General features: G+C 39.6%; 1 protein-coding gene across 2 annotated transcripts in view; it reads right to left on the bottom strand.

Annotated features, from left to right (window-relative positions):
- Positions 1-2,117: 2,117 nt before the first annotated feature.
- The window catches only part of TULP4 (TUB like protein 4), a 92,457-nt gene continuing 69,516 nt past the window's right edge, over positions 2,118-25,058 (bottom strand). For both annotated transcript variants that reach the window (XM_026705061.2, XM_087938910.1), the window contains exons 5-15: positions 23,668-23,848; positions 19,478-19,612; positions 18,564-18,730; positions 17,186-17,410; positions 15,981-16,215; positions 15,274-15,418; positions 12,754-12,898; positions 11,356-11,449; positions 10,396-10,539; positions 5,632-8,258; positions 2,118-3,487 (exon numbers count right to left, since the gene is read on the bottom strand). In XM_026705061.2, coding sequence (XP_026560846.2) covers positions 3,371-3,487; positions 5,632-8,258; positions 10,396-10,539; positions 11,356-11,449; positions 12,754-12,898; positions 15,274-15,418; positions 15,981-16,215; positions 17,186-17,410; positions 18,564-18,730; positions 19,478-19,612; positions 23,668-23,848 — 4,215 coding nt within the window. In that variant the 3' untranslated portion in view covers positions 2,118-3,370. The remainder of the gene's footprint in view (positions 3,488-5,631; positions 8,259-10,395; positions 10,540-11,355; positions 11,450-12,753; positions 12,899-15,273; positions 15,419-15,980; positions 16,216-17,185; positions 17,411-18,563; positions 18,731-19,477; positions 19,613-23,667; positions 23,849-25,058) is intronic.

Genomic DNA, 25,058 nt, shown 5'->3' on the forward strand with positions numbered 1-25,058 from the left:
ACAGAATTATTCTTGCATCAAAACTTGTTGCCAAGATGGTATTTTCCTACTAATAAAAATGTGTTATTTGCAATTGATGTTATTCAGTTATGAATTTAGAAAGATGGACTTTCTACATTAGATATCATAAAAGGATATCTGGTGGATAAAACAAGAACCACATTCTAAAATATTTTCACATGACTCAGAAGCCTTATTAAAAAAATCTCTTTTCCAAGAACAACCACCATCTGATCTACAGACATCTAACGAACATGTAGTTGTTGGAAGAGACACATAAACCCTTTTGATTGGTCAGAACCAGGGTTGCTGTTTCATTCATTTATGTCTTTTATCAGACTTACTTCTGAACTTCGAACAACTTGAGACATAGCATCGAGCAGGTGAAAACTTTGTTGTTCAATAAAGTTATCTCTTTGGATTCTTTGCTCAAAGAATGCAGCTACTCTTGGGTCACGAAAAGCTGCTCCCCAGAATTAGAGGATCCTTTCACTAGGGACCTGTACCAGAAAGAGGAAATGGGCAAATGTTCCCCTTGGTCGATAAGAAGATACAATCTGAGCCTAGATACCTTTGGTTCCAAGCCAAAAAATCCAATTACCTTTGGACAGAAAATTCAAAACTAGAAAGGGGGCAGGGCAAAGCTGTTGATACATGGCCTGTATCTTGCAGGAAAAGACAAGGTTAGGGATCCACAGTGTGGGGACCAGATAATTTTTTTGTTTCGCTTCTTTGTCTGATGAGTGGTTCCAATAAAGAAATATGCTTATCCCCCCACCCACAAATACCTTTCCCCCAAGGACTCTGCAAACACTATGATTGTCTAGTGCTGGTAAAGTACAACATGGGAAATTACCAATTTATACTTTTGTGTTCTGTGATCATCCCATGTGGTTGCATTAAAAAGACAATGCAGCATCCTGAGAAATGTCCCTTTAGTATAGAACTATTATTTTTGCAACTTCAAGCCTTTTCCTTCTAAAATGGAAATATAAACAGTAGATGAAGCTGCAGAAGCTAGGGATAACGCAAGAAGTGAACAACAATTTCAGCTCTTCTAAATTTCCCAGCTCCTGCTTATTCCTTTGTTAACAGGATTTGTCTCTACTAAATAATAAAATAAGTCTACTTATGTACTTATGCTACAACTGTGCAATTTAAAAAAAAATCTAGTTGTGGGAAATATGGCACATAACATTTGGATTATTTATGATCAAACTGGTTTCTGTATGATTTTCCTTCTAGACAAAACTTCTGCATAAGTTACTATGAAGAAAAATATTTTCCTGAAATCTGCAGCATTTCATGGAAGCTGTTTTGGTTTGAACACTCAAAGCCAAGAAAATAGGAATCTAATGAGTTCATAAAACAAACACACATACACCCCCACTCTTAAAACCATCTCTTTTGGAATATCTGTCATAGGTTTGGACACATTATAGACAATTTATCAAGGAGAAATAATATCTCTTGCTATCCAAAGTTAAATAAAAATATACGGTTACATTCTCCCTCTGCTTTGACTTCCAAATAATAATTTATTGGAGCACTGTCACTCCAACTCATTGCCAAATGTTCATATTCAAATTGAAGAACAGAGAGAAAGGAAGTTTTCTCTACCTCTGGTTCCATTTTTCAACCAGCACAGATTCAGCTGGATATAAACCAGGAACCATCGGATTTATACTTTAGCACCCACCCTTAGTGGAATTCATATGGAAAGAATAGCAAGAGAAGAGGACATTTATTTAGTCCATTGTAATATACTAGCCTTGATCTTATCCTGTTAGATATCAACTTTTGCCCATAATAGTTCAACAGTGATCACAATATTGTTTGGCTTGTTAACTACGTCAGCTTGACTTCCTCCAGTGAAACCTTAAGATGATCCCTTTCTACAGAGTGCTTATCTGCATTCGTTCTTAAATCTTAGCCAACTGTAGCTAAATCTAGCTACCCTTAGCTAAATGTAGCTACCCCAGTCCAAATGCTGGATCCTGATCTGATTTTGGCTTGCTCAAGACACCAATCTGACTCATTGCCTATAATTCACAAAAAGTGCTCCAGTTCTTGCCAATAGTCTTCTGGATTAGTACTACAATGTTGTGGAACTCCAATTGCTCAAAAGTTACATTTTTATTTATTTAGTTTGTAAACATTGTTAAGTGAGGACCAGAAGATGTAGCCCTTACTTAAATGCCACACCAAGTCATATGTATCCTACATTCATACAAAAATCAATACAAATATTTCAAAACAACATGTATCTGCATGCCTCATTCCCTGGCCTCCTCCCTCCCACCCCCTTAGTTTTTACTGTCTGGTACAGATTCATAATCGAGATCACAGATCACAATGAAAAGAAAGGGAAAAAAAACCCACTAGCTTCTCCAACACAGCATCTTTTGCAAACTACCCCCAAAGTAACAGCTTTTCTTTTGAAGAATATTTTAGAAAGTAGATATGGATTTCCAACAAATCCCCATTATGCCTACAGAGCTCAGCTATCTGGGAAGAAACACACGTCTTCAAGTATATTATAGCCTTCTTGTTCTTTTTTTTTTTTTTCTGTTATAATTGATGTAAATAATACCAACAAGTCCAAAGTCAGGGGCCATGATTTCGCTGTTTTAGAAAGAACAGAACAGCGGGAAAGAAAGAAAGAAAGAAAGAAAGAAAGAAAGAAAGAAAGAAAGGAAGGAAGGAAGGAAGGAAGGAAGGAAGGAAGGAAGGAAGGAAGGAAGGAAGGAAGGAAGAAAGAAAGAAAGAAAGAAAGAAAGAAAGAAAGAAAGAAAGAAAGAAAGAAAGAAAGAAAGAGTGTGAGATATATAGAGAGAGAGAGAAAGAGAGAAAGAGAAGGGACAGAGGGAGGGAGGGAGGGAGGGAGGGAGGGAGGAAGGAAGGAAGGAAGGAAGGAAGGAAGGAAGGAAGGAAGGAAGGAAGGAAGGAAGGAAGGGCAATCTTTAAAATCCCTCTATCATCTTACATTAGCTTGTTTTTGCAGCAAACATAGAAGAACCATCACAAGTCAAAAGCCACATTTTCCCAGCATAAAACCGAATAGATCTCATCCTTCCCTTGCTCTGAAAAATCAGCAAAATATTGATTCAAATAAATTTAACCCCAAACCAAAAGGGTCCCCACCTCATTCCCCCAAGTGTTTAAAGTTGATGCCCTCCTTTGGGCACTTGTAGACTTTTCCAGTTGCGTTTCCACCTTTCCTCCCAGATTCCTTTGTGCAACTCTACCAGACCTCCACCCTGACATTTCCTGGGCTGGCCCTTATGAGAAAGCTCCACTGGGTGGGGTGGATTTTTTTTAATTTTTTTTTTAATTTTTAATTTTTTTGTAATCCTTTCTAGGTTGTTTTTCATTTCAGACGTTGAGTCACATTAGCCAAAGCTACTGCAAAGGCCTGCACCGCTGAAAATGGATATTGAAAGTCCAAGATATAGGCATTGCCATCAATCCGTCCAAACTGCATGACCTGAAAGATTGGGGGAGGAGAGGAGGAGAAGAAGAATAAAATTAGCAGCTGAAGAGAAAGAGTAAATAATAAGTCAGATGAATAGAAAGTGGGCCATTAAAGGAAGGAGATGCTGACAATCCTTCGCCTTTTACCAAGAATTATATTTAAGTTTATTCGATTGTTGTGCTGCCTTACCTGGTTTATAAGTTAACTTGAGACAGCAAACATATCTAATGCTTCTTCCTTATCCTATTTCCCCTTCCCTCCAACAACAACACTATGAGGTGGATCGGGCTAAGAAAAAAAGTGATTGGCCCAAATAATCCAGCTGGCTTGGAATGAATTTCTGCTAGCATTGCTAAGGCTTTCAAAAAGATATGCCTTTGGCAGCCATATGAGCACTAGGTTCTCCGATGGATTCAAAGAACTATTCTGGACTGAACCATGGCTTACTGATTATGTCAAGACTGAACTTGCACACACTGTTAAGTCATAAAATAGTTCACCAATCTCCAGTTTGTGGATTTGAATTCCCAGAATTCCCCGGCCAAATGTGAACTTGTGCTAAGAATTCTGGGAGTTGAATTCTACATATCTGGAAGTGGCACTCTGGCAGGATTCCCATACCACATTAACCCAAAGTCAACCAAACCGTATTAGTCATTTTATTTATAGTCATTTGTTTTTCATTTTAAATTTTGAAGCACTTTACAATAAAGTGTTCTATTTCAGTCAAGTGTGGAGCTCATTTTAGAAACCAAAAGAGTATAATTTCTCTCTTTTTAGGAAAAAAAGAACACTGGCTTAATTTTGAAAACCACTTTATGTTCTGTTACTTGTACGTAATACAGAAGCTCTTATTAAGTGAGGAAAAACAACAGTCAAAATTTCATATCATATACTTTCTTCTTAACACTTCTGTTCACACTGTTGTTGTTTTTTTAGCAGAAATGTTTATATGCCAGACTGGTGTCAAGTCTTCATTATGTAAATTATGCAATTTGCATCAATCCCATCTTGTCTCCTGTTGAGTTATAGGAAAGCTATAAACAATTGGCTTTTTTAAAGAGACTCCCGGAAAGAGATAAAGTGTAAACTGGGAGTCACCATTATGGTTGCTTAATATTGCTCAATAATCATAGTTTCCTTTGTAATTGACTTGCTCCTATGAGAATCTGTTTGTGTTTGTGAGGATGTTTTGTTATTTTAATCTACTTAGGTTGCTCTTTGGAGTGGAGCAACAATAAAGACTCAGTATTATCAATAAATCTGATATGAATGAAGCAAATCATTTGTGCTTATGATATCATAATGCAAGAGATGCTAGTGTGGTATTACTCACAGTCCATAAGAATTTCTAGTAATTTGGCTTGATGATTTTTATTACTGAAAATATCCAGGAAAAAAATAAACAGTTGTCTTACCTTCCGTTCTTCTCCTGGAACAAAACGTATTTATTTTTACATAGTTTCAAGCCTTTCATGCTACCCAAAAGTGGCAGGTACCTCAAAAAGAACTGTAAAGGTGGGGAATTTCTGGTCTCCAATTATTGCTCCAATTATTATTGCATCTTAGTAGTCCTAATTAGCAAGGCTAATCGTGTGGAATATCAAAAGCTGAAGTGCAGTTACATCTTAAAAGGCTAGAGAGGTTCCTTAGCCATGATCCACGCTTATTCCCATCAGTACTTAAACTCCTGCCTAACTTCTAGTACAAATCTCACCACAGTATCAGCATTACATCTACCGTGTATATGTGTGTGTGTGTGTGTGTGTGTCTTTGTGTGTGTGTGTCAGTAGTGGGAACTACCTTAGTCGCTACCGGTTTGGTGGTAATTGTGTGTACGCGCGCATGCGCACCTCTAACAATCCAATCAACGGAGAGGATGAAGAAATGAAATCTAGGAGCAACCCTCCCACTCTCCCATGCGCTTTTCTGTCTTTTAGTCTTTCAGCTGATTGTCGGAGGCTTGTTTTCCTCCTGTCAGCTAATGGAGGCTTTTTTCCTCCTCTCAGCTGACCAGAGGTCCTTTTTTTACTACCGGTTCGGCTGAACCAGTCCGACCCAGTGTGTGTATGTGTGTGTGTGTGTGTGTGTGTGTGTGTGTGTCTGACATACATGTGAAACAAAAAAGGTTTTCCATTTTCTCTTGGTTAGCTTACCTGTCTTCCTTCCAGCTCAATCTGGAAGTTCTTTGCAGATTCTTGAGTCACCCTCCCTCCAAAGTCCAGCTGATAGACCTGGGTTGCCTCATTCCACAAAGGCTGTTTATTTGCCATTACATACACAAAGCCCTGGTTTCCCAGCCGCCCATCTTCCTTCTCGTTTGCTTTCCGACATTTAAATTCATCCAGTTCGCTGGCTGTCCTCAAGTTCCTTTTAGTTTTCCACCCCTTTTTACTCCCTTGGCTCTGATTCATCAGTTCATCCCCGCTAATAAACAATTCAGGCTCACTTTCTGAGCTGTCCTGAAATTCATTCATCTTGTTCAGTTTTTTTGACTTCAGCTGATCTTTCTGGCTCTTGAGTTTTTTCTTTTCCCTGCCCAATCTTGGGCTGGCTATCAGGGAATTGAAGTCAGTCAATGTGGTCCTGGCCTCCTTTTTGACTTTCCCCTCTGTGATAGCCTGCATATTTCCTTCATCCGCCCGGCTATCCAGGCGCTTGCGATTCTTCTTCCCAAACTTATCTGTCCTCTGAGAAATGGGACTTTCAGTCAAGGAGAGCACTTCTTGGAAGTTATCTGCTGTCTCGGCCATCACATCAGAGCCCACATGACCCGGAGATTCTACAGGCGGTGGAGACATAACAGATTTGTCCACCACCAGAAGCGCCTTGGGTGGCAGAACATTCTGGGTACTCTGGACAGAAGGTGGGCATGTGCTATAGGAATTCCACGGATGCAAGGCCATTGGTGGCAGCTGTAAACTTGAACAAGTACTATTTCCAGGATACATGGGAGGCAAAGGGCAGTACGAGAGGTTTGAGGGATAGGCTGGCTGAAGAAGAACAGATGGCTCCTGTTGTACAATTTGGGATGGGGCCAGAGCGTCTTTGGGAGAGCAGGGCACCTGCATTCCTTGAAGAGGAGGAGGTGGAGGAGGAGGAATACTATAATTTCCCAAATACGGTGCTCCAACACCATAACTCATCTGGAAAGTGGCAGTGGGACTGGTTGGAGATTTGGGGGAAACAAAGGTTGCTCGGGATATATCCAAATGTTGAGCTTGGCCAATGACCAGAGGGTTGGATTTACCAGGGTTGGGCAAAGTACTATGAGCTGTCCTTTCTTGAGGAACCCATATCTCCTCGCTCACAATAGGTTCCCACTGATAGGGAGGTGGCCTTTTTATAGCAATGTTAGGTTCTGCCATGGCTACAGGGATGTGGCGTGCTGATTTCTCCACAGGGCAGTGTTGAGAAAGAGCCTCATCCTCCATGAAGGCAGAGTTTACGTAATCGGTCCGCTCCCGAGAATTGTCAAGTGGGTTCAGTAAATTGTAAGAGGATTGGGAGGCCAAAGGCGATGTACTGGCTGAGTGTGCAATGACTGAATTGTGCTGAGAGCTGCTTCCCGTGGTTACATCAGGCCTCATAGTGCTGAGGCCTGATGTGCCGTTGCTTGCGTTGATATTACTGATGTTCCCATTGCCATTGTTTGTGTTGCTGGCGCCATTGTTCGTGTTGCTGCTGCACTGGCTGCACGTGTAGAGGGCAGTTGGCACTCGCTGCTGGTACTGGGCTCCCACAACATTGCTCTTCAGTTTCAATGGGAACTGCAAAGTGGCCCTCTGGCTGTCCACCAACTGAGCCATTTTCAGGGCTGCTTCCCTGCTATTTCTCCGCAGTGTAGCATGGATGATACTATTGTCCAACCTCTGCGTGATGCCCCGGCCTTGAGCTAGCTGGGCTGCAATCTCTGGATAAGGGGGTGGGTCCCCTGTTGGAATGGAGTAACGCGGAACTGTGAGCCTGTTCAAGGTGGCACTAGTGCATGGCTGCTGAATCTTCTTCTCTGATGAAGTAATCCGTAGAGTGGCTGAACTGCCTGGCCCAGGCAGAGTGTATGTGTTCTGAGCACACACCATCCGGGTTCGAGGGCGACACACCTCCTCGACATTCCCACTGCTGTCGAAGGTGGTGATTCTCTCATAGCCAAGAGGGGTTTGGTAATGGGCTGCTGAATACAGAGAGAAATCACCTTTTTTCAAACAGAGATCTACTGGAGGTTGTGGAGGTACCGGAGGAGGAGGTGGTGGTGGTGGAGCCGTGGTAGGAGCCGCAGGTATGGTTCCGGGGTACGGAGGCGGAGGGTTTATTTTGTTCAGTTGAATTTCTTGGGCAGTGCTGAAGACAGCTGTGTCTCCTTCCACCACCTGGGGAATGGGACGCAGAGCTTTAGCTTTTTGGAGGTGCTCGTGGTCTCTGTCCCCATCTCTGTGGTCCACAATTGCCATCTGGATGGCGTTCTGGGGTGGCAAGGGTAACTGAGGAGGGACCTGGAGGATACGTCCCATTTCTACACCTCCAAAGATCACTTGGCCCGGGCTAGAGTATCTGCTTGGGATCGGATAATGGACTGCATTATCAGCCACGTGGTCTGCTGCTGCCACAGCTGTTGTCTGATTTGCGAGGACATCCAGTTGCACATTCTGATTAGCAAGCAAAGACTGCACCAACCCTATGCTCTGAGTTGGTGACATTGCTTGTGCCGAACTGTGAATAGGAGCAATTGGGATGTTTACAGTGCAAGGTGGATTGTTCTCAGGAACTCCTGATGCTCCAGTCACTGTCATATAAACACATAGCATTACATTATGATATTGAAGTTCTTTTTAATTCTCAATAGATACATTAGACCTATAGTATCAGATTTATAGTATAGTTTACAGGATATCCTATCCTTGTCATCTCTAGAATTCTTGTTGCTAATCTACCACTTAGCAAATACTTTGACTTACTCCACCTTTGAATTTACACCGCTACTCAAATGAATGCATCTCTGTGATATTATCTTTTTACGAGCAGCAAATCAAATAACCATCAAATATGCTTTGCATTCTTCCTGCAAAGCATTTTTACCCCCAGTTACAACCAATATCCTGGTCTAAAAGGAATCTTGGTTGCCTTGTTGCTAATTAACTGGTTAAAAAAGGATAATGTGAATTTGCCCCACAGAGAAGAATTGAATATAAATAAATCCTTATCAACGATTACCTACTGTTCTTTTATAGAGTAAATAAAGGATGAAGAATTTGACTAGAAATGAGTAGTTCCCAGGCTCCAGTGAACCATTATGTTAATAAAACAATACACCTTCTTCCCAAAGTGATCAAGAGAATGGCTAACTACTTAACAACTCATAAACATAGGAACAAGCTTCCTAGTATTCAAACCTTGGAGTGTTGACATCCATAAAGGCTTTGATTTCTATGTGCTGCTGTGGAGAAATCTATGTGTTTAAGGCTTCCATTTGTCTAATAAAGAAACTAAATTATATTTGTGAGCCATCTGCCAAATAAGCCAGCTTCTGAATAAATGCTTACGTGACTAAAGAGCCAAGATTTACAGATCAGGCTGGTATGAAACCAGACAGTCTATTTAGGTAAAATTAGGCTCTTTGATGTAAATTTAATAAAGTGAGTAGTCATATAATAAATTTTAATTTATATTATTAGAGCCAAGCAATTATAAAAACCTATATATAATCTGAAGTTTGTAAATGCACCTATTCACCACTTTAATCTCAATAATCTTTAAAGAATAGAGTTGTACTAGAAATGAATAAATGCTACCATTAAAGACATGTGAATATTATTTGAAGAAGAAAGCACTGTTTTTTCCCTTCCTAGTTTCAGTTGTATGTTGATGAGGTCTTCAATAACCTGAAATGATGGGGTATCCAATTTACACAGCATATAAATATTTCTTTCTATAAAAGCAAGCTCTCATCCTATTTGGGCATGAAAAAAATAAGACGCACAAAAATCTAAAAGTTCCTGGCAATATTGCTGTTGCTTAATCGCTGGATAATTTGGCAGAAATTATGTTTAATCAAGGCATATTGATTTTATCATTAAGAAATGCTATTATATTGTCCAGGTCTGAGTAATTGTGATTGCAAATCATTTTATCATATTAAAATCTAGCCTCAGAAAATTCACAAATTCGTAAATGATTAAATTCCCAGTTCCTAAAATGGCTGTGAAGTTCCCCAAAAATCCTAATTAGCAATGGTTAGATCTCATTGGAATCCAGTTCATGCATAAATAATAACCAAGTCAATTAATTAACAGCATACTCACATAATATATAGATTGGTTATTATTTATGCTTCCTTGTTTACATGTATAGACTGCCAAACTTTCTTTGTCCTCTTGGGTTAGTTCTTAATGTTGTTATTCAGAACATTATAAGAACTAGAAACTCCGCTAGACTTATCTAGCATATCTCCAGCTTTATATTCCTTATAGGATTTTGGCAAGACAAACTAGAAAGAACTGTCCAATTCTTGGACATTGCCAAGAATTCAAGTTCTGTCAAATTCCAAAATTGATAGATGCCTTGTACATTATCATCCAGCTCTTGAGGCTCTCCCATCTCCCAGCCTTCATCAGATCTCTCAGCCCAATAAGCAACATAAAGCAGGAGGTTGATAGTGGGAGGAATTATCTGCACTGGTCAGGATTCAGTAAAGGCTTCTTAGGATCCGTTAAGTTCCTGATGGAAGCACTAAAACAGAGAATCCATTTTGGAGCCCATGGCCTTGTTACAAACTCCACAGCAAGGAGTATGCTCACAAGGTCTCTTTATGATTGTCCTTATCCATGCTTTAAATCATGTTAATAGAATTGTGTATCCCGAGCTCTTTATTTCCAGCAGAACCACCGTTTGTAAAGGAAGTAAATATTCAAGTCAAATCTCACCTGGCAAATCATCTTCATCTTCACTAAAAACATTGGGATTGAAAACAGGTAGGTTGATATAATCAGTGGAAATCTTCCGCACTTCTGGGAGATAAATGGTCATTTGCCTTGGCTGAAGATGCAACAAGCTGGTTTTATAGATAACTGCAGAAAGGATGACAAAAGAGGGAGGAAATAGAAACCACAAATGCAAGGATGATTGAAAAATCCAGGCCATACAGAGACTTAATGAATTAACAATCACCACACTTCTGATTTGGAGGATGTGGACCTGTGAATAATTCAACAGGACCTGAAAGTGTCACCCAGAAGCCTCTAGAGATTTTGAAGAATCCTTTCAGATCATTTTCAAGACTAATCGTCTCCCCAAATAACTAGAGTGAAAATCTGTTCATAGCAGGGATGGTATGCTACCAGTAAAGCCTCCAACGGATCAGCTGAGAGGAGGGGGAAAAAAGCCTCCAACAATGAGCTAAGAGGAGAAAGAAGAGAAAAGCCAAGGAACGGGCCTCCCACCCACCCCTGCGCTTGTCTCTTCTTTATCCTCTCAGCTGATTGGTGCTGCAGGCCTCAGCTGGTGTGTGGAAAGCTGTGTGCATGTGTTAGGTACGCGCATGCGCAATCAGTGGGTGGAATAGGTAGTATCCCACTGCTGATTCATATTAACTTCATCACTTAATGTGTGATTATGGGAATTATCTCTTCCTGCCGAAATACAGCAACTGGCATCAAACCACAGACAAGACAGAACAGGACAAATCCCTGAGTAAATCATTATCAATTTTTAATGCAACCAGACATTTCTATTCTAAAATGTTTTTGTTGTCTGTTCCATTAGACTTTTACTATTTCTAAAAAAAAAATGTGTGTGTCTTTTTCTCAAAAAACACAAGCAACTCTGTATCCACATCTGGTTAGGAAGAAACTGAAATGAAGGAAAAGTTCAAGACTAAATTTTACCTGCACCGAGATTGGTTGGTAGGAACGCAGCCAAGCCTACAATTTTAAATTTGGTGCCCCAGATATTTGATGTGACCTGAGCAAGGTAATTGTGCTGCAATGAAAAGACGTAAGAAAAACAAGCTTACAAAGGATAATCTTTATAGACATTATTTTAATCAGGATCCAATCTGAGTCAGTCACTGGGATGAGAGATTTATTCTTCTAAGTTTTTGGACTTGCACTGGAGCCTACCTTCAGGGAATTTCCCTCTCTCCAAAATGGGTGCACTGGGCTGATCAATGTGTGGTATTTATGTGGTGCTTGGTTGTGTGTGTGGCCTTTCAGTTGTTAACTGTTTTAATTATTTCAATCAGCCCTATAAGACTGATTGGCATTATTATTTCCAGAATGTAAATGGGGCCCATGAGGAACAGTGGCTTGTCTCAAGCCACCTTATGAAACTGAAGGTGAAGTTGTGTTAGATCAGGTATCAGATTAGAAACCATTATCTAAATGGACATTTCACCTGCTGGGAACCTAGTTCAAAACAAGGAAGGTTTTTGTGGGCATTCTTCATTGAAGATTATTGACTAATTTATCATATTGGGCCAGTCTGAGCTGATTGATAGATGTAATTTTGACTTCCAAATCTAGGCCAGAGAAAGTGTGATTGACCCAAAGTCATCCAACCAGCATCCATGTTTAAGAAAGAATACAACTCCAGTCTCCCCACTTCTAGTCCTTCTTAAGCATTCTTGAGGGACATTTTAATTTATCGGCCACCTAACTCCAGTAGACTCTAGGCCCGTGATGGCAAACCTATGGCATGTGTGCCACGGGTGTAACGCAGAGCCATCTGTGCGGGCACGCAAGCCCCAGCCAGACTTACCTGCATTGCACATGCAAGTGCCTCCCAGCTGATTTTCGGCCCATTTGAGGCTGTTTTTTGCCTTGGGAGGCCGAAAAACGGGCCTTCCGGAAATACGTGAAGTGCCTGTTTTCAGCCTCTGGAGGGCCTCTGAAGCTTAGGGGAGGCTGTTTTTACCCTCCTGGAGGTTCGAGGGAAGCCTCTGCAGCCTTGGGAGGTTGAAAAACAGGCCTTCTGGAAATACCGGAAGTGCCGAAATGGGCCCGTTTTCAGCCTCCCAAGGCTGCAGAGGCTTCCCTCAAGCCTCTGGGAGGGCGAAAACAGGCTCAAACGAGCCAAAAATCAGCTGGGAGGCACGCGCATGTGCAGTGCAGGTAGGGTAGCGGTGCAGGGGTGTTGTGCATGCATGCACAGGGGATGGCCACATTGTATTGTGGGTGCCAGCACGAGCAGATGCACTTTCGGCACACCACAACAAAAAGGTACGCCATCACTGCTCTAGGCTGATATAATGCTACTAAGTAGACAAATAGATAGCCATGAGATACCTGAGTGATGTCTTCTAAAGGAAATTCTCTACGAGTTAAGCTAGGTGATCCTATGGAGGGCTTCCTTATTGGCAATCTAGGAGATCTTGATATCTCCTGAGCAGCTCGTGATAACTTCGGAGATTTGCGAGCTTCTATATTAATTCTGCAAATAAAATTTCAAAGTTACTTATGCACGAATAGATACGCTTTGCCTCTTTACAACACAATAGTCTGTTGATCTATGGCCTGCTAATATGCTCAGCAAGGTATAGGTGGTTCTCAACTACAGCAGTTCACTTAGCGACCATTCTAAGTTATAACACCATTGAAAAATGTGACTTATGACCATTTCTCACACTTGTGATCATTGTGGCAGCCCCATGATCACATGATTTACATTCAGATGCTTGACAGCTGATTCACACTTAGGACGGCTGCAGTGTGCCGGGATCATGTGATCCCCTTTTGCGACCTTCTGACACGTAAAGTCAATGAGGAAACCAGATTCACTTAACAACCATGTTACTAATTTAACAACTGCAGTAATTCGCTTAACAAATGTGGTGAGAAAAGTCATAAAATCGAGTAAAACTCACTTATCAAATTTCTCGCTTAGCAACAGAAATTTTGGGCTCAATTGTAGTTGTAAGTTGAGAACTCTGGAAGCAAAGAAAGAACAAAATTCCTCCTTTTTTCCTTTCCTTTCTCCCAGCAAAAGGATACATGCCTAGATTCACATTTTCTAACATCACGAGGGATTTTATTTTTCTCGTAAGCAAAGTTGTACATGTGTTTCTGTACAAATATAGATGTGTTCATGATGGAGGAAGAATTGGAGGGAGGTTACTTATAGACATCCTAAGGTAAGGGTATCAAATTCAAGGCCCCGCAGGGCCGCCCTAGAAATAGCAAAGGACTGGCCTGCAGTGCCTCTGCCAGGGAAAATGGAGCTCGGGAGGGTCACGCTCTGTTTTTGCTGGCAGAGTGCTCAGGCTACCACAGGCACCCCTGACATGAGTGACATTGAGCTGGCCATGCCCACCTCAGCCACTTCCACCCTGGCCCCCTGAGGTCAAACACAACTGGGGTGGGATTCGCACCTATTCACTAGAACTGGTTGTTAACATTCTAAGCAGTTTGGAGAACCGGTTGTTAGAAGAAACTACTGGCCTAATCCTGTAAGGAAGGCAGGAAGGAAACATTCTGGTGTTGCTTTCAGAAATTGTCTCTCCATTAACCCTTATTACGTTCTTGGCAGGACTAGACTTCCTGTCTCAGGAACCTCTCTGGAGTTTTTTTCCCCTCCTTTACCAGTACTTTGCTTGTGTGGAGTGACCATTTAAAGTTACAATGGCACTGAAAAAAGGGACTTATGACCATTTTTCACTTACACTGTTGCTGCATCCCCACAGTCATGAGAGGCCAGGCAAGGAGATGCATGCCTCAATGTGAGTGATATTGAGTTGGCCACGACCAGCCAAAAACATGACCACCAAGCCACACCCACCAACTTAGCCACGCCCACAGAACCGATTGTTAAAAAATTTGAATCCCACCCCTGAACACAACCCTGATGCGGCCCTCAATGAAATCAAGTTTGACACCCCTGCCCTAAGGGATTAGTCAAACTGCGCTATGTGCTACTGACTTTAGCAGGAGTTTTTCATACAAAGAAAGTAATTAACAGCATTTTTTATTTATTTCCGGGATAACACCCAGGTTCAAATCCAGAACGGTTTTATGCCTACCTATCGAACATGAGCATCAGGTTTAATATTCTGTGAAAATTATTCTCAGGTCTACAGGGGTTAGGAGAGGTTTAGGGCAATGTTCTGCAATAGGAACCTTATGGCTTGAAATACTGAATTTTCAAGAAGGATAATGCCCTAATTTGCCCTTTTCAAAATAACTGATCCGGAACCACTCAGTTCAGCCCAATACAGATCAACAAAACTATAGAGGTCAGTAAACAGAGAGGAGAAATTTCCTCACAGAAAAAAATGATTCAAGGAGCAGAACAGAATCAACTGCAAAATAGAAACTCTCTTGGCAATACTGATGAACTGGGCAATCGATTTGCCAAATTAAGAGCAAAGAAAGAAAAAGAAGAGTGCCTGGAAAAGAACAAAAAACTTGGCAAGTACCTTGTCACATTTTAGGTTTCCTCAAACATCTGAAACTGTTCAATATCAGAGAGAGAAAAAACATTTGGTATTCACTTTATGCAAGGCTTGGCACTGATTTGATGAATGTTTGATAACAAACCTGGAAATCATGGCTACTTTACTCTGGTACTTAACCACAGAAAAGAATTCTAAGGTACTTATCAAGCTTTATATAGAAAAAAAAAAAAACAGCATTTCTTAGATGTCCAGTTTCTTATGTGCTAAGAGTATTAGGACAGTATTCTAATTTTATGGGACAATATCTTTTCATATTCATATACATAATAATACATATACAGATGGATATGTATTTATGTATATGAATATGATTAATAAATTCATATTCATATACATAAGATGGGAGAAAGAATACCTGGGAAGTTTGGGTGATTTACTAGCACGAGTGATTTTGGGAGATTTTTTCCCAGCCCAGTCATCACTCAGTTCAATATCGCTGGAATCAGAACAGTTGCAGCTATCAATCATGGTAGAAATCAAGCTGTTTCCATAGATTTCATCTATTTTATAAAAGGGAAAAAAGGAAGACAGAAGTATTCACAAATCAGATCCCAATTATAATTCAGCCATCTCTAGCTTATTCTATAAGTAGTAGCTGCTATATAACTGCAATATGGAATACTCTGAAATCAAACTAATAATGTTCAGTTATCTGAATTGACAAGCATTTCTACAAAATTGAAACGAAAAATGCTCTGAGCAGTTTAAATATCCGCTTGCTCCTCCTGTCAGGTCATAGAATATTATAAGAGACTGCAATTTAAAAGACCAATTGAATAGCTGATAAGAGAAATAAATAGCATGATTGTTCTTAAGTAGGTGAACTAGTTTTATGGATTAGCAGAGGAAAAAAATTCTATGTCATTCTAAGGATTTGTTCCATGAACAAGATATGAAGTTTAAGGCAGATACTAGACAACAGCAGATCGATAGTAGAACTTCTGTGCATCTTAACATGAACTATTTCTAATACAATATATCATATTTGCATAAGAAATCCATCCCCAACACGAAACTCTCACAGAACTGGAATCTAAGAACAGCCAACTCAAAACTCTGTACCTGCTTTTCCATCTGTTTTAGGATCCATGATGACAAACTCAGGCCTGAGTTTACTAATTCGACGACCTTTCAAGATAGGCACCAGACCACCCAAATATTCTAAATACAACGTATAGCAAGGACCTCCAACTTCTGGATCATCTTCTGTCCGCTTCATTGTACAGTGAAGCCTTTCATTGCCAGATGTTGGGTAACTAACAAAATCTCGCATGTTATTAGGGTCTGGGATAGGAGGCTGGGTTAAATGTAGAATAAATAAAAAAAAAAGTCATACCATTCATTCTCTCACCACCTTTCTATCATTCAAGAAGACCTGCCCAATGTTACTCTGAATTTTGGGCATACTTCAAACTAATATGATTAAGCCTTTGACCTCATGCAGTTGTAATGAAAGCTTTGTTGGATGCAAAAGTGTAATATGCAGCAAGTGATGTTAGATAAGTGGAGCTTTTTAAAGCAATTCCTGTAAAAGCCAAGCACGAGGGTTTTATGATTCAGCTAAGAGATGAGCTACATAATGGTTATGCAGGTTACTAAACATTGCTTTGATTTCTTCTTATGAGGCTTTGAATCTAGGCCAATGAATTCAGTGGAAATTGCTCTCAAATAAAAGCAGGGAAGAGAAGTGGCAATTTTAACAGGAGGTCTTAGCCAGTGATATTATAATAGCTCCATAACAGGGAGGCCAACTTTCTGGTCTGGATTTTGTATGGGTGGGTGGGTGGGGTGGGTATTTAAGGGGTAGAACTGATGTCTTCATTCAAGCCATAAAATAATTTTGCCATTTGAACAGCAAGGGGGGAAAAAAAGTCTGATCTAAGTTATGTATTTTTAAAATCTCCCCCAACATGCAAATAAGATTTTAAAAATTAGACTCCTCTTTACCCCAGGAATGCTCTGAGGGTCAAAATATGGGTGCTTGTGAAATTTATACAGGGGTCACCCACCACCGTTGTCAAAAATTGCTGCCTTAATCTATAATGTGATTCTGTACTTCATTTTTTAATGTTAGCCCCTTCTATAGTTTAAGCTAGACCTATCTTCCATTCTATACTATACTTACTTGCCGTACTATACTATGCACACCCTACGACTGATGATGTTACCTAGACTGGTAATGAAGCATCTGCAAACAACCAAGCTCAGAGAGCACCAAGGACCCACATACTAATTTTGACAGGTTTATCACCCCACCATTTGTTTACCTTGATTGTTGGTGTAAAGGCAGTGGTTAGGTATGAACAAAGCCGAGGAGGCAGGGTTAATTTACTGATATCTTTGTCGTCCCGCAAAGAGCTGGCAATTGTTTGTTGGCACAGGAGCTGTAAGCTGGACACTCGGTGCTCTACTCGAACAACATACAGAGCAGGGCCAGAAGCCATGAGCAGACGTGAGTCCCTATGACCCCAGCAAATTGAAATAATGGGGCGCTGTGTGGGAAAAAAAGTTTTTTTTAGACTTTTCTATATCAATGAATCATATTTTAAAGATTTTTCAGTAGCATGTATTTTATTGTCCACGTGCCTTTCCACATGACTCAAGCCTGATATGCATGTTGAAGTGTTTATATCTTTCCAAGACTCTATTACACTAGGACTCTATTACGATCTTCAATTATTAGGGTAGAATATCAGTCCACAGCGGGGTCTCCACCCTTGGCAACTTTAAAACCTGTGGACTTCAACTCCCAGAATTCCTCAGCTGGCTTCTTATCAAGCCTTCTTATCATTTCAATCTTTTCTCCATTTTATTAACAATAATTAACTGCTGTGGTCCGCTGGCAGCCTGTGGAGCTGGCAGCAGAGTTGGACAGTGGGAGGAACATGGGCTAGTCCGGGAGTCTGGGGAAGGCTTGGACAAGGGATCTGCGTCTGACACAGAGATGGGCCAGGGCCATCTGAGAGTTATGTGCAGACTCCTGAGTCTCCAGACTCTGACATCAGCGAGGCAGAGGAACAGGGGGAGTCTGTTCCCAGGGTGTGCTTGAGCAGAGCTGCTAGAAGGCAAGAACAGTTAAGACAAAAGGGGCGACTCAGGACTAAGACTTGGAAATGATTGGTCCTTCCCATAAGACATAAAGGAGGAGCAAAGGGACATGAACCTTTGCAGGAAGCAACTTTGTTCGTTCTGGTTGGTTTAAAATCTGCAGCTCCATGTTCACTTTGTGCTCCGTTTGGCCTTGTACAGCTAATTGGCAATTTAGTCATTGGCAGAATTTCAAGGGAGATAAAGGAGGGTGCTTGTCAAGCTTATCCCGAAAGACTATGGCAGACTTCTGCTGAACTATTCATAAACTGTTTGGGACTTGTTACGGGCTGTGAATGCATATAATTCACAGCAGTTGAAATAAAACAAAAGGTTTTTGGGAACAACGTGTGATTGTTACTGTCTCAGGAAGCCTTGGTCAGAACAGTTAACAATAGTTATTAGCAATAGTTAAATAAGTCACAATGATTCTGTGTAATTCGTAATTCAGTCATTCGTATCTGCACTATCATGCTAGCAATTTTTCTATATTAGAATATATTTTGGGTTGTTTTTTTACCTTCTTCTTCATGTCATGTTCTTCGGCATAACTCTTACCTGCACAGGGGTCTCCAACGTGTAGATGTGTTCTCCATGAATATTGTAAAACTTGACGAGTGCGCTTTTCAGAAAAGAAGCAGCGTTAAGTTCAGCCAGTTGGCTTAGTTTTTCCATGCCTGCTACGGCCAGCAAGTCTCCTTGTGTGCACCACTGAGCCACTACATCTAAAGCCACAAAACAGCAGAAACTTAGCAAATAGATCCTCTCAGAGGTGCCTACATTTATCCTAGACTCATCTGCCCCACAGGAATGTTTAAGAGGGCTGCCACTAATTAAGAAATAAGCAAAACAGCATATGAATGAACATTAGGAAATTAACAGTAACAGTCCATCCTCCCTAATTATTCTTCCTGTCTTATCCTACATGTTGAGACAAGCCTTTCAACCACAATTTTTGGGACAATTTTTGAAGTATTTCACTTGACAGAAAGGCAGGATTCAGGCATCATGAGATTCGTAAGCCATGATTGCTAAACCACAGTAGTTGGGTTTCATGAATCAGGCTAGGCCACCTCCACATTGTGACCTTATGTTCGCATGAAGTAAAAGGATCATGGAAAAGATATAAATTCGACTTCATCTTAAGGTAAATGTAAAGGTTCCCTTCTAACACTTTAAAATCACCATTGTTAACAACTTTAGATAGTGTGAGGGAAACAGAATCAAAGTTTTTGAGAGGCTGAATAACTGATCTGAGTCCAGGATATTGAGCCAATAGACTGTGGGGGTGCAAACAGCACCAAAACTAGCAACCATTTTATTTGAAAAAGAATCCCTTTGTTAAGTTTTCCTTTTGACAGGTAGGTGTCACTACCGCTAGGAGAAAATATGCAGACAGTTACTGAGCTTCATGGGACAGATGCTGTCCAAGCAATCAAAAGTAAAGCAAACAAGAAATTTCCCTTTTGTACCTTTTAACCCTGAGCGGATGGTGGTGGGAGATAAGTCATCATAGTTGTTCATTAAGCTAATATCTCCTGATGTGAAGCTGACAGTGAGAAGCTGTTTGGTGTTCTGAACCAGGACTGGATATACTGCTGGACCATCTGCAAGGTAAAATCAGAAGAAGAAAAAATAGATGTTTCCAGTTCCACATTAAAGTCCTGATAGAACTTTAAGTGCAGAATTTCCAGAAATAAGCCCATCCTCCTTCCAGGAGGGTCTATAACAGGGGTGTCCTTTGCTGGCTGAGGAATTGTGGGAGTTGAAGTCCACAAGTCTTAAAGTTGCCAAGGTTGGACACCCCTGGTCTATAATGTTAATGTCACAGTCTTAATACTGATCCCTCAATAACCCATTGAAATCCAAGTTTTCTCTTCCTCAACTCAGTGCCTTCCTGATAAGACTACAATCTCCATTAACCTCGCCCCATGCTGCATCAGGATATTGCCTTTATCACTAGGTTGGAGAAGACTGCCCCCACTCCTCAGTTAGAGGCCTTGCTGCAAGCACCCCAAAGGGACCCCTACTTTCTTTTGGTCTACCTATTAGTTGAGAAAATTCCCCCATTTTGTAAAAACTAAACGTAACTTATTATTTGTTTATCGGCTTGTTTGATTACTTGATGTAAGGCCTGTCTCCCCTCAAAAGCACATTTTACAGCATGATCAGAGTCCCCTACATTCTGTAAATGGATCACATTGATCCAGGAAGTTATGAAGACTTCTACCCATGTGGTTGAACTGCATAAATCTGCTTGTAAACATTTGACACCAGAAAACTTTCCAAAACACAATATTTTGCTTGGAAATTTCCAAGCAATATTTAGCTTGGAAACAAGCCAATAAGTGCCATGAAATATCTGCCTCTATCCAGGCTGACATGCAGACAAAGGCACTGACTTGGGCCAATACAGAGGCATGGATTGTCAACTATGCTAAGAGAGAAAAAAAAGTCTGGCATTTTTGAACTATTCCCACCAGTGCCCGAAGGTTGCCAATAAGAAGCTCTTGGAGCAATACTATTTATGACTCCCATGTTTCATAATATTTTGATGAACGTGTGAAAAAAAAATCCTGTTGCATTTCAATTATGAGAGAAAGCAGCATATTCATGCCACATTCTTTTATTCAAAGTTTCTTTCAGTACTAAGTCATCCACATTCAGGAAATTTAAAAAAAAAATAGGGGAGGGGACCATTCATTTCTCAAGCACTTCACTTCTTAAAATTGAAATATTCATGTTTCATACTTAGGGAGCCGATATTTTATTTTAAACAGACAGAACTATTATAACTTAACTAAAATATTTTAAAACAGAACTTGATCATCCATGAGCAGGCAGAATAGGATGAATCCTGAGATCATAGAAGCTACTAAAAACAATGTCATGTTTCTATAAGGCTATTTCTTTGGGGTTCACATTTGTATTTTACATATTTTACACACACCAAAACATAAACTGTATATTATTATATATTTGTAGCACCATCTTCAACACTTACAGTATAATTACATTAATTTTTGCTGGCACTGCATGGGAAAGATGTTCTTCAAACATCACTCTAGATGTATTCTGCTAAGTTGTGGAGAACTGAAAACCAGTATCATGTCTGATACTGTTTTATGGATCCAATTCAAGCAACTTCCTCCTACTCTTCTAGTGAGTCAAAACCAGATCAATGGAACACACAATGCTTCATAAGAATATGTCATATTAGCACAATCAATAGAAGGAGGCTTGAACCAAGTTCACCCACTGCTGACTGACTCAGCATCATTTACACACTTGCCAGCTTTATTCTTCTACACAGCAAAGCACATGGCGCTGTGAAGCAATCTCAGAATGAAACCCCTGTCCTAATTTATTATAAAAAATCAGATTCCGCCCCCCCTTTTGCTTTCTCTCTTTGGCCTTGGAGGGAAGTTGTTTTCTCTTACTTGATGGGACATGGGCAGAATAAGGCATCTTGACTGGAGAGGAGTCCTTTCAGTTTGACATTTCATTGAGGTGGAGTGGATCTGTCTTAATTAGCCACTTTGTCCTGCTAGCAAGAATTCTGAACTCATAACAGAAGCCCGTTACTTACAGAAATGAAGCATTTGTTTCCCTCCCCTCAAGAGAAGTGGGACACTATTTTACCAAGTCACTTTAGTAGACTTCTTCTAAAATGTGCATAGTTCTATGGGCCACCTTTTAAACTTGGTTTCAATCAACTCTTTCTTCAATTCAGATAAATACAATTGTGTTTGTTATAGTGGTGAGAGAGAGAGACAGGGATCCAGTCTAAAATATAAGACCCTTAAAAATTCTGAGTACTGGAAGGCAATTACTTAAAATAACCTCTCATACTGTAGCTACTAAGCTTGAAAGGACATAATATAAAGGAATGTGTGCATCTGAGGCAATTCACTCAAGAAACTTTCATTTCGGAAAGGTCCTACAGATGTTGGAAGATCCTCTTTGGGACACCTCTAAAATAAATGCATCACGAAGAGCAAGAAACTGTTTTAACTGAGGAATATTCTATTTTTCTTAGGAGAAGGACCATTACAGCTGAATGTCACAATATTAGTACAGCTAAGACCAACCAAGTAGTTGGAGAAAGAATCTAACAATTATTTCCATCTATCTAACGATATCATCCTACCATCACATTAAAAATAACTAAATTTTGCTATCCATTATTTTTTGCTAGGACTCTGAGACCATACCTATGCCTTCAGCGGGATGCACATACTCCTGCTTTAATTGTTCCACTGGTTGAAATTAAGTTGGAGTAGCCTAAGGAAGGCTGGCAGCTAGAGATTATCTCCTTCTACTTCCCTTTTGATAAACAAGGAAATCTGGTAATTAATAGCAGTCAAGTTACAGATTAGCTTTGGAAATAAGTAAAGTACTTGCCCCTTTGAAATTCATGCTTATTGTCTTGTGTTTTGGTTCTGAGAATAGAAAATCATGGAAGAACTGATAATGTGAGTTAATCTAGCTGTTCAATGGCTTCAGACAAACAATTCCTTAGTTTTGTGCTTTTGACTGGAAAATGTGTCTAATTAAGCAAAGTATGCACGCAATGTGCAATGTGCAAATTCAATCCTCAACAATGATGTGGAAGAAATGTAAAAAACTAGTGAATATACAAATTATGCTACTCTGTTTGCAAATGTCTTAAACATTAAATGGCCTTGTTCAAAAAATAATGCAAAAATAAGGTTTTTTTTTACATCATTAGTTATTTAGGAATCGGATGCCAAAATATTGCTATAAGAAGATACCTTATGAACTAGAACTAAGAATTTCAAAAGAAAAATACAAAGACAAGAATAATTCTCCAGGTGTTACTCCTCAATAACCAATATCCAACCGCATATGCCCTTTGATCCTAGGGGAATCAAAGTAGTATGATTCCAACTAGTAACTATTTATAGTCTGATCTTCCCCAAGTTTTGTGTTATTCATCTTTAAACTCATGTAAATTGGTGGCAATGACCAGAAAACTCCACAGTTTATCTATGCATTTTTCATGGAATATTTTTGATTCATAAAATATACTCAAAGAGCTCTACGGAATTTGGAAATCTTTTCACTTGTTATGAAGTTCTGTCGACTCCTGAAAATAAATCAGAGGTCTATAGAGTACTTTTTAAATCAACTTTGCTGATCTCTGACTAGAAGATGACTATGGATTCTAACTGAAGCTACAGTGCCAAAAAGTATGGGTATGTACATGTGCAGAAGGCATGGGTGGGGAAAGAGATACCGCAAAAATTGAGAAGACGCTATAAATCTTCTTGAACCTGGGACTTTCCTGGTGGGTTTGAAACACAATTTCCAGCATATTGTAGTCCCAAAATATTTGGAGGGCACTAAGGTGGGGGAAACTGATTTATAAGGTATCATTATATAGCCAAAAATGTGTTGCAATATACAACTAGGAGGTAAATGAATCACACAAAATATAATGGTAATTTAGTGTCTCTGGCAAACTTAAAATTAAATTATTCTTGCAGTACAAAATTCCTCCCAAAGTATTTGGAGAATACTCCAGCAAGGATGTGAAAATAAATGTATAAATGTTGGAGCACACAATACATTGTTTTACCATCACAGTGAGAGGCAGGACAAAAACATACAAACACTGAACTGAAAGAAAAAAAATGACCTTGTGGTGGGGAATAATCATCTGAATCTGTGTCACTCTCACTACTGTCTTCCACCAAGAAACTTGGGTAATTCCAAGACATACTAAGGATGCCATCAGACTCATGAAGAAGAACATGTGCCAGCATTCGGCCATGGCAATCCATAACAATAACTTGACCATCAGCAGTACCAAATAAGACCTAGGAAAAAATATACCATCATTAGTAAAAGTATAAAGAAAGAACCAAAATTTAAAAGGCTTACATCTCAAATCTTACATCTCAAATAATCTTCAGATTGTAAAATGCTGAATAGCCCACATTCATAACGGATACAAACTAGATGCTGCAAGAATCATCTTTACTGGCCTCAGATAAACTCATCACTTGAAAAATGCATATTCCCACTAAAATCTATCCTTTCATAAACTTGCATTGCCAAGAGATAATTTTTCTTCCAAAAATATTTAATATTTCCCCTTCAGAAGTTTCTTTTTCCTTTTTGCTGTTTATTCTCTCCTTTAGAAGAGAATATTTGTAGATAAGGGTTGAATTGCAGATGTTTCATTACCAAACTAGGTAACATCATAAATGCTAGTACAAGGTCTCCACAATTCTCTCCTTTCCTACAGAAGGTTTCTTTCTCCCTATTTCTACAGTATTTAGCATCATGTTTTTCTTCCAAAATATTTGGCCATCCTATACCTTTTTCCCAGCATGCCACATTTTGAATTGGAAAAGCCTTCCTGCGTGAAATCTAAAATAACACAGTTAGATAAAGGCATACTCTGTGGTGCTTCGGTACTTCTGAAAATTTAGTCCATCCCTTTATGTTGTACATTGTTAAACACTTCAGGCAAATGGAGACCTGATAACAAAATACTAAGTAACTGGACATAAGATGTCTGATATAGCATCAATTAATAGATTATGGTTTTTAAGCACAAATGAAACTTGATCAATTAGCAACCAACTGTGCATCTCCCTGCAGGAAAATTTATGTGAAATAATCAAGTGAAACTCCAGTGGAAAAGGAAAACTACAAGCTAAACAATCTCAAACAAAGGAAAGTTCTCAGCTACAATGTCAGTTTCTAAATGGATAAAACACAGTTTTTTAAAAAAAAAATAACTTTTAAGCAATTAATATACATTATGCCTTAAACAATATCTCCCCATCAAGCTTCTTTTGTTTTGTGAAAGCTATCGTTTGCACATTTTCATTGATTTTGAAATATACATATACTGCACAAGAGAGGTCACATGTGGAAAAAAATACCCAGCCTGACTTAAGTCACAGCTTCATCCACTTTCACAGAAGTTTTCACAGGTTGTAATATAGACTTCATTTATACTGAATTTTGAAAACTTAAATATATTCCAGTGGCTGTTCAAGGAAACTAAAGACATAG

The sequence above is a fragment of the Pseudonaja textilis genome, chromosome 1 (genome assembly GCF_049901715.1).
Source record: "Pseudonaja textilis isolate UNSWEBS1 chromosome 1, rPseTex1.2, whole genome shotgun sequence".
NCBI classification, from domain to species: domain Eukaryota; kingdom Metazoa; phylum Chordata; class Lepidosauria; order Squamata; family Elapidae; genus Pseudonaja; species Pseudonaja textilis.